General features: G+C 45.2%; 1 protein-coding gene across 1 annotated transcript in view; it reads right to left on the bottom strand.

Annotated features, from left to right (window-relative positions):
- Positions 1-1,137: 1,137 nt before the first annotated feature.
- Positions 1,138-13,914, bottom strand: part of MYO1E (myosin IE) — a 212,991-nt gene continuing 200,214 nt past the window's right edge. The window contains exons 27-28 of the mRNA XM_043471817.1: positions 6,483-6,652; positions 1,138-2,202 (exon numbers count right to left, since the gene is read on the bottom strand). Coding sequence (XP_043327752.1) covers positions 2,126-2,202; positions 6,483-6,652 — 247 coding nt within the window. The 3' untranslated portion in view covers positions 1,138-2,125. The remainder of the gene's footprint in view (positions 2,203-6,482; positions 6,653-13,914) is intronic.

Here is a 13,914-nt window from a genome sequence, read left to right as displayed (position 1 = left end):
TTCCCGTACTAGGCTCATGTCTGTCTAAACAATGGCAGGCCTGGCTGGATCCACAGAGGAGAGAAACCCGTATTTAAGTCCTTACCTAGAAAGATCAATGCTGTCACCGATTCAGGCAACGCCCGAATTCCTGGAGCCCGGCCCTGGACTTCGGTGTCAGTCACCATGAGCCCCAGGCCCAGCCTCGTGGGGGAGTTGGGGGCTCATGGTGACACCAAAGGCCACCTGGATGGTCCTGCTCCTAAGGAAGCGGCCTGGCCTTGGGGCTGTGGGGAGTCTGATGCTCTCCTGTCTCCTTCCTCCCACTTTTCACTGAGTCCAAGTGAGTGAAATTGAAAGTCCCTTGTGAAATACAGAAACTATTAGTGTCAGCAGAATTACCTTTCCTTATGTCATCACGTTACAGCTTTCTTTTCCTTTCTTAAGTGGTCACAAAATGGAACCGAAATATACTTTAAACATTATTTGTTAGCAAATGATATTTGCTCTCTGCTCTTGAAGTAAAACAGAATTATTTGCCCCAAATTCAAATACATTTTCCCCCTAATTTATAATCCCCGATAATTTTTTTCCCTTCAACTTGGAGACCCCAAAATGACAAAAAGGGATGTGCCATCAAATCCTACCTTCCCAGGAGCTTAAGACTGGCTGTGGCAACCAGGAGGAGAGGTTGAGGCCATTCCTTTGTCAGTGGACATGACACTATTTCCAATTTCTCACCGCTGTTGCAGTGAACACTGTCTTGGGGTGCTAGCGCTGCCTTAATTAAGTACCACAGACCAGGTGGCTTACCAGCAGAAATCTCCTGCCTCACCATTGTGGAGGCTGCAAGTCCACAATGCAGGTGTTGGCAGGGCTGGTCTCCTCTGGGGACCATGAGGCTCTGTTCCAGGCCCCTCTCCCTTGGCTTGCAGGTGGCTGACTCTTCACTCATCTTCTCCCTCTCTCTCTGTTGATCTGTGTCTAAATCTCCTCTTTTTATCAGGATGGCGGTTTATATTGGATTAGGGGCCCTGCTGATGACCCCATTTTAACTCAGTCACCTCTGTGAAGACCCGATTTCCAAGTAAGGTGCTGGCGTTTAGGACCTGAACATACCTTCTCTTGTGGGGGTGGACACAACCCAGACACAGGTCATGAAAGAGCAAGGTGGTTCACTGATTCCTTTATTTTGGAGGTCAGGAGAGGAGACACGGAGTGGGGGCAGAGGAGAACTCCCAACAGGCGAGGGCTGGGAGGGTGTGCGGGGACTGAGCTCGGAAGCAGTAACACTGATGGTTCTACAGTCAGAAAGGAGTAGTGCGCGTCTGTAAGTACCTGATGTGAGTCTTGTCATAAAACCTATCTTAAGAGTAAGTACAGTGGGATACTGCTTAGTACATTCATACATGTTTCTACCATCTGGAGATTTTTATATATACAGTATATGATCTGTGTTTTTTTTTTTTTTTTATAAATGTACAGCTTGAAAAAAAAAGATCCTTCTCATAATAGGTACAGCATTAAACACGAAAACCAACATGGGCCAGCCACATACCAACTGAAGACCCAGAGAGAGCCTGGCCCACAGCCCAGCCGCCGCCCTGCTGCCTGGCAAAATCAGCAGCACCCATGCACCTGTGGGCCCAGTAGGCCCTTGGCATCTGCATGGGAAGTGCCCGCTCCCACCAAGCCCCCCGGCGCCTGCAGAGAGCGGGGTCCCCTCGGAGGGCAGGTGGCTGAGGAATGCGCATGTCAGGTAACAAGAGAGGGATGAGAGAGATGTTTTCTTCAACTAAAGGCACTTGTCAGTGGCCACCCAGGGCCGTCCCCTGGGCCTGGTGAGCGAGCAGGTGCTGTTTTGATAGAGCTGGCAAGGTCTGCGTGGACCTCCTGGTCCTCTCACCAGGTTTAAATAGAATAAATAAATCTTAGTGGGTGCTTGTTTTGCCCTCCTGGGTTCCTGTGGAGTGACACTCCCTGTCTCCAACCCAGCTCTGTGAAGTCCTCCACGGGCAGGGGGCCGAGGAGCTCCAGGCCTCGCAGAAGCAGCTGCTCGCTATGGATCAGGACGGGGGCCCCCACACGTCCCCTCCCACGTGTGCCTGAAGCTCCTTCGTCCCTAGCGTCAGAGTCTCTGCGCGCCTCAGATCTTAGTCACGTAGTTGTTGGGGAACAGGCCCTGCTTGCCGCGCAGTCGCCCCGTCCACCAGCCAGAAGGATCTGCAGGGAAACGGAGATGGTGAAGGTGAGTCAGGGCCTCTGCTCCCATAGTGCACCCACAGGCAGAGGAGACCAGGCTCCATCCATGTTCTTTTAATGAAAATCAGACGTGCGGATGTGCCTCACAGGCCCCTTTCCAGAAGAACCCACTGCCCAGATGTGAGGTTTTGCTGCCTGTCTCTAGTGGTTGGCCCCATGGGATCTTCCCACCAGTGAGACGGGCCAGCTGCTGGGCTGGCAGGCTGTGACGTCGGCTTGCGGTCTGATGACTCTAATCCTGTGTCCCCCCTTTTCTTTCCCGACTCACCTTTCACACGCCTTACTCCACCTCACCATCTTTCTGGGAGAACTGATCTGCACCACTTCACCATCCTTACTTCCCAGCTTAATCCCAGTCCCTCACCAGTAATAAGTATTTGGTATATATTCTTCCAGACCTTTTTCTGTGATTATAAACACACATTCATTTTAGACAGGTCATTCTATATCTTACTCTTCTGCATCTTGCTTTTCAGTACTCAATCATCTTTCCATGACTGCATCTCATTTTTTAAACAGCTGCATTGTAAACAAAAATTTGTAGAGCCATTCTCTTATTTTTTTGCTGTTCATGCAGTAAATGTCCATACATATATCTTTATGCCCATGTGCAGGCAGTTCTATAGGACAGATTCTTGGAGCAAAGAATATGGACCTTCTATAATCCTTTAAGAAAATCTAGTTTACTTTTTGTGATAGATTATCCTTTTGTACTTTTGAAAGTGCACGTGAAAGTATTAACAGTGAATACAACCACCCAGATCCCTTCTTGGAGGGCAAGCAGTATTACCTATTTTTTGCACTTTCTTCCAGAGATAGTTCATGTCTATAAAGGCAAGTATTTATTTAAAAAAACAAAAACAAAAACAACAAACAGCCTTTTTGTATACAAATGATAGTGAAAGTGTTAGTTGCTCATTCGTGTCTGACTCTTTGTGACCCTATGGACTGTAGCCCGCCAGGCTCTTCTGCCCATGGGATTCTCTAGGCAAGAATACTGGAGTGGGTTACCATTCCCTTCTCCAGGGGATCTTCCTGACCCAGGGATTAAACCCAGGTCTCCCCATTACAGGCAGATCCTTTACCGTCTGAGCCAGTAGTATTACCTATTTCTTGCCCTTTCTTCCAGAGATATAGTTCATGTCTATAAAGTATTTGTTAAAAAGTCAACAACCTTTTGTATATAAATGATAGCATACTATGTGTTAGGCTCTTTAACCTTAATACTATAGACTAAAGATCATTTCACATCTGTATATAAAGAGCTTCTGTATTCTATAGATATGCCCACTGTTCATATCATTTGCTTAATTTTATTTCATGTTGGCCTCTTGTTGATTAGTTTTTTTAATATACTAGTGAATCTGTCACATGAGTTACAAATGTCCTTCTTCCCATTTTTATTTACTCTGACATAATATTTGAGCAGTTGAATCAAAAGATTATTTTACAGTCTTAGTTTTCTACCACTTTTAGAAATCCTTTCCCACACTGACACTGTTAAGAAAAGAAAACTGTCCTATACTTACATCAAGGACTTCTGTATTTCTTTTATGCATGTAAGTATTAATTTATTTGGAACTGACCTTGGGGGGAGGGGTTAATATATAAATCCAAAATAACAATTTTGATAAATACTGTTAAATTTCCTTCCCAAAAGTCTATTTCAGCAGTAAATAGTGAAAGAAGGTACCCATTTCCCTGACTAAACACAGACATTACACTCCATACTTTATTTGCAGTGACAAAGTCCAGAAAGTTATAAAAATGGAAACTTTTCTATAACCCATCTGCTAGCCAAACTTGACCTGAACTGACATGGGCTTGTTGATGATGTCTTTGACTGGGCGTGTAGGCTCTTAGTTTCCACAGCAGAAACTGGCTGATCTAAGCTGTTGCCCTGGGAACTGGAAGGGGTGTTATATATTACATGATGTGTATATATACTACATGATGTTTATATATACTCCATTATTAACTTTGCAGAAGCTCTGATTTCTGAACCTCAATTTACTGAAAGGATTTGGATAAGGGAATGTGGATTCTCTCACATTTTAATCTTTGCTGACATCATAGGAGGCTCTGCTATGCATTGATTGCCCCAATAGCCTGTGTCCACTTTGGGGCTTGATTATTTGTATTATTTACGTAGAGGAGTTATTTATATATGTAAAACATTTTTTTCCTAGTCTGTTTTCTATCATTTAACTTTCCCAGTGCTATTCACCACATAGGTGAAATACACATAGGTTTCAATGTAGCCTTTTTATGCGGTTAAATCCTAGATGGTTTTTGAGTTTGACATCTTCCACAGGAAGATTTTTCTCACCCGAAGATAATATTCTAGGTTTCCTTCTAAGACTTTTATAGTTTAGTCATATATTTTTAGATCTTTAATTCATCTGATAGTTGTTTTGTATAAGAAGCATACAGCAAACTTTCTTTTCAAAATGGGAAGTAACTCTATTCTTTCCCCTGATTTCAAATGCCACATTTATCATCTATTAAATACCTATACACACAGGGGTCTGTTTCTGGATGCTATTCTATCCCTTGTATCTGTATGTCAATTCCTGCACTCACATCATACTTTAAAGTAAAGCAATACTTTATAGCATGTTTTGATAACTTTTAGGACTCTACATTTTACACAAATATATAATTGTTTTAATTATACCCACTGTGTTATTTCTACAAAACTTTGAAAATATTGAGAAATGAAAAGAAAGTAATACTGAAAAGAAAGTTCAACTCTTAAGGGAACACTTCAACATTCTTTACTTTTAAAAACATTAAAAAATTTTTCCTATTCCATGTGTTTTATATTTTTACAAAAATGAGCCTAGTTCAGCCTTTTAATTTTTCCTTTTCTTCATGAACATTTTTCCATTTCAATAAATGTACTGTACTTCTGCATCATTAACACAAGAATTTTCACATCTAAGTTCACTGAGTGGATATGGCAAAGCTTATTTAACTAATCCTTGTCACTGGATATTAGGTCATTTCCCATATTTTTGCTGAACAATGCTGATGATAAAAATCCTGTTTGTGTTACTAAAAGTTCATTTCAATACTTATTTTTTTTTTCTTTCTTTTTTTCATTTCAATACTTATTTTTATTTCAACTTTTTGAAGACTATTAAATGGCTTAAAATATTAACACCTGTAGAAAACCAGGTGGTTAAAAGGAGATTAAAAATAGCACCCAGAGGCTGCTTAGAAGGACTTTGGTCTGGGGAGCTAGAATTCTCCTGGGAGTGAGAATTGGCCACCTCTTCAGGAAAGCGGCCCCTGCCGGGGAACCCCCATCCACTCGGACTGTTGTTGCTCTGCTCCTGCACCTTGGATGGCTCTGCTCTGTCCTGACAACTTGTCTTAAGCCTGACACCCAGGGCTTCCGTGACCAGGCCACTCTGGCTTCATTTCATCCCCTGTGACATCTCCTTGAGGGTTCCTCACCGGGGTCAAGTGTCAGCTCATCTTAAAATGACCTGCTCTTTCCAGCCTCCAAGGCTCCTCTCTTTGTCCCTGCCCAACCCTCACCACAGATGTCATTTCTATCAGGGTACTTTTTCTAACATCCTAAGTTAGGAGTGATTTTTTGTTTTTCATGCTTCCATAAGCAGTAGTGTTTGTGCTAACATATCTTCTCTACAAAATTAATAAAGTATTCAGCCGTGCCCACAGACCAGACCATTTTTATAGTGGATGTTACAGGTTGTCTCCCTAGCTTCCATTCCATCTACCTTCAGTATGAGAGGCCATGAAATCTGGGTGGGATAGACCTACCTACCATTTCCTAGGGCAATCCCTGCCAGGTCTAGCCCACTTGGGATTACAGCATTTGCCTTGCTACAGAGACTGATTCAGGAATGGGCACATGACCATTCAATCAGAGTGAAACCTAGGCTTTCTATCCAATGGCTAAGAGAAGAAGTTTCAGAAGTTAAAATGGATTTTAGACGTGGTTTGATCTGTTGGCCTAGAACTGATGCAGTCTTTTTGCTACCATGAGGAAAAACAGCCAGAGGAGGGAAGAAATACAAAGGAGAGCAGAGCTGACAGAAGTATTAAAAAATTAAGCTGGAGTTTAATTTCAGTTCAATCAGCCTGAAGTCTGACCTACCTCTTCAAATTTCAGTTAGAGGAGTCCATAAATTCCCTTCACATTTAAACTAGCTTTTATAGCCTTGTGACTGTCTGCTCTTTGAGCCTATTCCAGCCAGCCATGCACTTACCCTCTTTGATAATATCGATAATGTCATTGGCATTGAAGCTGAGTTCATCCGTGTCCTGAGCATCATAGGCATAGAGAGCCTTGCACTGCGGCACCTGAGGCTTGGGCTTGGGCTGGGGCTTGGGTCTGCCCCCTGCTGGGGGAGGCCGGCTGGTTGTCTGTCTCCGGGCCCTGTGGAGAGAGTGGAGGCGGGTGAGAGTGGACCCAACAGGAGGCGGCAGCACTGTGTGCTGGTTTGGCGCCTGGAGCCAACACTGCTCAAGTTCAAATCTAGCCCCATCCTTAGAAGGACATGTCAATCTCTAAACTTTCTTGGAGAATAAAACACCCTTCCTGACAAGGTTGGTGCAAAAGCACGTGGTTAATTCTGCATAAATGTTAGCTGCTGTTGCGGTGTTCCCAGCCTAGAAGAAATATGTGAGACAAGTTTATAAAACATATTTACACATCTAAATGATAATATGACAGTCATGTATGTACTCCCCTCACCCCCAACTGTGAAACCAGAACTCTGCCACAAAAGCCTGCAGGTGCCTCTTCTCAACTGCAAGCCCTCCCAGAATGAACCCCTAGCTTGCATTTTATATTAATAATTCTGCTTTGCTTTGTAGTTTTACCATGCACATAAGTATACCTAAACAATAGGCATAGTTTACCTGTAAAAATCACACACTGCTGTAACTTGCTCCATTATTCCCCCCCTGGCCATGGTGCACAGCTTGCAGGATCTGAGTTCCCTGAGCAGGGACTGAACCCAGGCCACGGCCGTGAAAGCACCAAGTGCCTACCACAGGGCCACCAGAGAATTCCCTCACTCGCTCCATTTTTGAGATGAACACTGTTGATGCATGTAGTTCTGACTCATTCATTCTCACGGCTTTATATTTACTATTCCATTCCATGAATATGTCACCATTTACTTATCTGGTCCACTGTTGATGGTCATTTGAGATAATTCCAGTTTCATTACAGAAAAATGCTATGAATGTTCTTGTGCAGAAAATTTATCCAAAGTAATTTCTCAACATCAGCACTCCTGATGCGGTGGGTGTCAAGATCCTTTGTTGCAGGGGGTATCCTGTGCCCTGTGGGGTGGGGGGGTTTAAACAACATCCCTCGCCTTTACCCCACAGATGCCAGTACCACCTCCTCTACCTGGTGATGATCATCAAAAATATCTCCAGTGCTGAGGCCCTAATCCAGTTTTAAATGTATTTAAATGTCTTCTAGCTTTAAATGTATTCCTTCTACAAACTATGCTTCCTCCAGTCACCATTCATACCTTGTCTCAAAGGCATGGTCCTAGTTAGTGAGATCTTGAAACATGTCTGGAATAACTCTTTATTAAATATGTTCATCAAAAGCATTTAGAGAATGCATTTAGGAAACAAATATAGCAAACATCCCCATGCCCCCTTTAAAGACTAACTAAAGTGAGCCTATGTTCATTTGCTTCTGAAAGAAACTTAAGACTTCTTCTAAGAGGGGCGGACTGAACTCAACACAGTGGGGCTGGCTGTTAGGTCTGGCTGGGCCTGTTAACATCTGTGGGAGGGTGGAGGAAAAGGGAGGGTATTTCCTGGGGCCTGAGTTCTGGAGAGAAAAAGCACGCCCAGTTTTGAGCCGTGTTCTGAAGAGGCCAGAGCCTCACTGTCCTCACTGAGGTCCTGTGACAATAGATGCTACTGGGTGCTGATGAGCAAGTCAGATCATAAGGGGGTGGCTGAGGGTCGGGGGGTACTGGCTGCTAGCTGTCCTCAGCAGGGTGGGGTTCCTTGAGTGCTTCTTGGGACTCCCTGTGTAGAAGGGAGCAAACCCCAAGGTAACTCAGGTTCCACTCTTCTCACATCAACCCCATGCCCACCTTCCTACCCCCACCAGGCACTTTTATCAAAGAGGAAAGACATCGTATAGATGGTTAGCATGACATCATTTCCTTCCTAGTCTATTGGAAATCCCCATTGCCTGCCTGAGAAAGCAGGCTGGCTAGATAAGCAGGTTTTTAATTAAGTAACCTATATATTAGAGATGTGTCAGCATTTGGTTAATAAGAGCCATTAGCCTCGATACCAGAAGTCATCTGATTTCCCAGCAACAAGGAATGGAGGGGGTGGGGGTGTGTGTGTGTGTGCATTTAGAACACCCTGGGAGGGAGGAAGCCTGCAGTCTGGCACTTTCAGGGAGTGGAGTTGGGAGGGTTATGTGCGCTTATGCACACACACATACACTCACCAAATATTCATAGATGGAGAGCTGGCCTCTTTTTTGTCCATGGGGAGAAACCTACCACCATTAATGCAGGTTGTTGGGGTGTCTGGAGCCCAAGAGTACTGGGACTTGGGTGCATTCTCTGGGCAGGGAGCCCTCTTAGCGTAGAGGCAAAGCTGGATGATTCCATGAAAAGAAGGGCCAGCCTGCCTGCAGCCTTCCCAGGAGTCTCCCTCCTTGCTCCTCGGCCCACCTGCCTCCAGCTTTGACTGAGGTCACCCAGCTCCTCCCCTTCATGTCATTCCTGCCAGTTGCTTTCTTTCAAGGCTCCCCGAACATCAGTTCAGTGTGTTATTAGTTTACTTCACTCTCCACTGATGATCCTTCCAACAGCTTCCCCCTGCCCTTGGCTTACCAAGTCCCTGCCAGGCGTGGCCCCACTTGCTCCCAGCCTCTCATCCCGCTGCAGGCCACACTGGCATCTTCCTACCTCTCTCCATGCAGTCTGAGCCCTGGCTGGGTTTAGGACCCCTGTCCACATACTCCTAGTCTACATCCTATTTGCTGGTGACAAATATACTTCCCCGTCTAAGATCAGGAACAAAAGAGATGTCAGCTCATCAATTTGCACTGGAGGCGCTATAGCCAGGGCAATTAGTCAAGAAAAATGAAAGGCATATAGATTGGAAAAGAAGTGAAGAATACCTCAATTTGCAGATGAGATGAGCTTGCACATAGAAGAGACCAAGGAATACGCTAAAAAATACTATTAGAATAAAAAGATTCAGAAAGACTATAGAACACAGATCGATATACAAAAATCAGCTATATTTCTATGAACTAGCAATGAACAATCTAGAAAAGGAACTGAGAAGACAATTTCAGTTACAATACACAAAGAGAATATTACTTAGGAATAAATTTAACAAAAGAAGGATGATTCTATTCACATGAAATGTCCAGAAAAGACTAACCTATACTGACAGTAGATTAGTGGTTGCTGAGGGCCAGGGGAGGGAGGAATTACTGCTAAGGAGAAGAAGATTTCCTTTTGGGATAACGCAAATCTTCCTAAATTAGATTATGATGATGGTTGCATACCCCTGACTTTACTAAAAGCTGGTGAACTGTATTTTGAATGGGTTGATGTTATGGTATGTAAATTATATCTCAAGAAAGCTGATTCAAAACTAAAAACAGTAAGGGGCTTCCCTCGTGGTCCAGTGGTTAAGAATCTGCCTTGCAATGCAGGGGACACGGCTTTGATTCCTGGTCGGAGAAGATCCCACATGCCGCTGGGCAGCTGAGCCAGAGTGCCACAACTACTGAGCCTGTGCTCTGGAGTCTGTGCTCCATGACTACTGAAGCCCTCACACCCCAGAGCTGGTGCTCCACAACAAGTGAAGCCACTGCAACGAGAAGCCTGCACGTGACAACTAGAGAGCAGCCCCTGCTTGCCGCAACTAGAGAAAGCCCGCACAGCAACAAAGACCCAGCACAGCCGTACATAAATATTTCTTTAAAAGATACTTGCATAAAAAATATTTTTAAAATAAGTAAATTGCATGGACCCCCTGGGCTCTGCAGTGCACTCTTGATACCCAGAGTCAGCTCAGCCAGCTTGTGTACAAGCAGCTGCTGGGTGTCCCACCCAGGAACTGGGACACAGTGGAGGAGGGGATGGAGGACCATTTAAACACCTGTGTGAACACAGACACTGTGTGGTCTTTGATTCCAAGCCATCAGAGCCTACTTTCTCAGAATAAGTCAAAGTAAAACCTCAGGGATTACTGGGGCATTGGGTTCCCGTGTACAGTGGACATTGGCTTGATTGTCCCAGGCCCTGGACAACGGTTAACATGCAGTGTAAAGTCATCTGGTCGTGTATCCCTTGGCTGAATGGGGCTCACAGTGCTCCACAGTTGGGAGGGGGAGATTCCAGGCAGCTCTGAAATGGGGCACTGTTTGCTGGGGAGCAGCAGTATCGACGAGGTGGGCTGTGTTTGATGGGGAATGGACGTGGGGGTGGAGAACAGCTCAGCATTCTTCATTAGGAAAGGGGCTGTTCAGGCAATCCCAAGGTCACCACTGTCTGGCTCTTTCCTGTTTATACGTCCTCTGTAACCAGGAAAGGGGACAAATGTCCAGTAGGGCAGCACCTTGCCAAGTAAGCCCTCCTCCTCTCCGGTCACTTTTGCCTCATTCTCATATCTAATCATGTCCTTCTTGTGTCAACAGAGGGGGTGTGGTCTGGGAACCCCTGCCTGGAGCTCTGGGCAAGATACCATGCTGGGCATTTTCAAATGTTGCTTCATTTAGCCTCACAACACTCCCACGAGATCACTGACGTGGGTTCCTGGAATTTCCTGCTGGCTTCATCAGCGAATGGCATGATGCATATACAGCAGGCTCCCAGAACTCCAGCCACACTGATTTTTCTGGCCCCATGCTTCCCAGCCCACACAGAGCACTGCTAATTCCTGCTCAGCCTTTGGATCTTGTTTCAGACCCTGGCAGCATCCTCTGGTAGCCTGTGCCTGCTCCGAGCAGGGGGTGGGTGCACTGGGGACAGGGGCCTGGGCTACCTGTCTCCCTAGCAGGACAGCAGAGTCTAGGGGTGGACTCTGACAACAGACAGGGGTGGCTGTTCTCGCCACGGTAATCCCTGGACCTGGTGTCAGGCCCAGGAAGACTGTGTGGCCTCAATCTGCACGTCCTGCAGGAGTATAAGGGACTGTGGCTTGAATCGGAGTCAGTGTACTGGGTTGGAGGCCCAGTTCTGACACTGGCTGGTACATGACTTGGATCCATCACTTCACATCTTTAGGGATCTGTCTTCATGGGTTAAAAAGAGGGAATTCTGGCAATGGCCCAGGCCCTTTTCCTAATTCTAAGACGGCTTTCCACAGTGCTTTTAAGATCTCTACTGTCAGACCTACCACGGAACACAGGACACCTGCCCCGATGGGGTGATCACTGGCTCTTTACTCACTGCAGTATGGACCTGGAAACCATGACACAAATCAGTCAGAACAGCCATTTTCCTGGCTTGGTTGGACAGACTCAGCCTTCAACCCAGACTATCTCCTTCCACCACTAGGTGGCGATCCTGTGCAGTCAATAACGAAGAGATGATGGCTCCTTTCTACCAGCTACCAGAAATTAACAAGGTCTCTTGGGTGTCTTCAGACACCACTCACAGTCATGAAAAAGGGATTCAGACTTTCTTACCTAGCAAACAAGACCCTTGTGCCCAGGATGCAGGAACTGGCCTCAACCCAGCCTGTGAGCGCAGGCTGTCATACTTTCAGAAATTTTGTGGGTCAGTTGTTAAAGAATCGTTAAAGATGAAATCTGTGGTGTTGGAGAAGACTCGAGAGTCCCTTGGACAGCAAGGAGATCAAACCAGTCAATCCTAAAGGAAATCAACCCTGAATATTCACTGGGAGGACTGATGCTGAAGCTGAAGCTCCAATACTTTGGCCACCTGGTTCAGACAGCCGACTCATTGGAAAAGACCCTGATGCTGGGAATGATTGAGGGCATGAGGAGGAAGGGGGCGAAAGAGGATGAGATGGTTGGACTCAATAGACATGAGTTTGAGCAAACTCCAGGAGATAGTGAAGGACATGGAAGCCTGGCATGCTGTAGTCCATAGGGTTGCAAAGAGTCGGACATGACTGAGTGACTGAACAACAAAGATGAAATCAAGAACATCTAACTGAGTAAGTTAAATTAAAAGCAAAGGCAACAAATACTCATAATTTGACCCTCCCTAATTATTTTACCACATTGTACATCTATCCATGCTATTAATGTCTGCTGCCTGCATAATGGTAGGAGATTGCCTCTCCTCCCAGCCCTGCGACCAGTGGGAAAGTCACCCTAGTAGCTTGAAATCAGCCACATAGAGAGCAGAAACTAACAAATGTTACAGCTCTGCCTTCTCATCCCCAGAGAGAGCTAGTCTTTCACAGCATACCACTGTCCCTCATAATAACTCACTTTTACTCGTCTGAAAGCACTTAGACTAGTTTTATTTTATAATGGATATGCAGGATTTTATGGGGCTTCCCTGGCTCAGCGGTAAAGGATATGCCTGCCAATGCAGGAGACCCAAGAGATGCAGGTTCGATCCCTGGGTTGGGAAGATTCCCTGGATAAGGAAATGGCAACCCACTCCAGTATTCTTACATGGAGAATCCTATGGACAGAGAAGCCTGGTGGGCTACAGTCCACAAGGTCTCAAAGAGTTGGACATGACTGAGTGACTAAACAACAACAATGCAATAGTTAGATAGTTTTTGGTAGTGCTCATATTTTGATATTTGTATTCCAATTAAACCTCACATGATCGAAAACTCTGTTAATGGGGGTTGGAGCAAGAATTTCTGAATCAAAATGACAAAGTTATTTTTCCTATTGCCATTTCAATAATAAAGGTTCACTGTATGCAGATTTGTATGTAGTTATAAAACTCCACATCACGGAGCACGGAGCAAATCCAGTTGTTTCATTATATGTAACTCTGGCACAATGTAAAGTAGCTTTGTGGTTACCATGTGACCCATCATTTCAGTGTAATCTGTATAGTGGCCCCTTCACATCCAGGAGTTCTGCATCCCAGATTGCAGATACAATCAACTGCAGGTTGAAAATATTTGGAAAAAAAATTCCAGAAAGTTCTGAAAAGCAAAACTTGAATTTGCTGGTCAGGGCAACTATTTACATAACATTTACATTGTATTCAGTATTATAGGTCACCTAGAGATGATCTAAAGTACACAGGAGAACGTGCATAGGTTATATGCAAATACTATGTGCGTGCTCAGTCACTCAGCTGTGTCCGAGTCTTTGCAATCCCCTGGACTGTAGACCGCCAGGCTCCTCTGTCCATGGAATTTTCCAGGCAAGAATACCACAGTGGGTTGCCATTTCCTACTCCAAGGGATCTTCCTGACCCAGGGATTGGACCTGTGTCTCCTGAGTCTCCTGCATTGGCAGATGGATTCTTTACTACTAAGCCAGCTGGGAAGTTATAGTAAGTATATTTCTTATGGACCACAGATAATTGAGCAAGGAGATCTATGCAGCCTGTCAGGCTCCTCTGTCCATGAGATTTTCCAGGCAAGAATACTGGAGTGGGTGGCCATTTCCTTCCCCAGGGTATCTCCCTGACCCAGGGATCGAACCCGCATCTCCTGCATTGCAGGCAGATTTTTTAC

The sequence above is a fragment of the Cervus canadensis genome, chromosome 6 (genome assembly GCF_019320065.1).
Source record: "Cervus canadensis isolate Bull #8, Minnesota chromosome 6, ASM1932006v1, whole genome shotgun sequence".
Classification (NCBI taxonomy): domain Eukaryota; kingdom Metazoa; phylum Chordata; class Mammalia; order Artiodactyla; family Cervidae; genus Cervus; species Cervus canadensis.
Note: the sequence above shows the minus strand (reverse complement) of the source record. Positions and strands in the feature narration are given on the sequence as shown.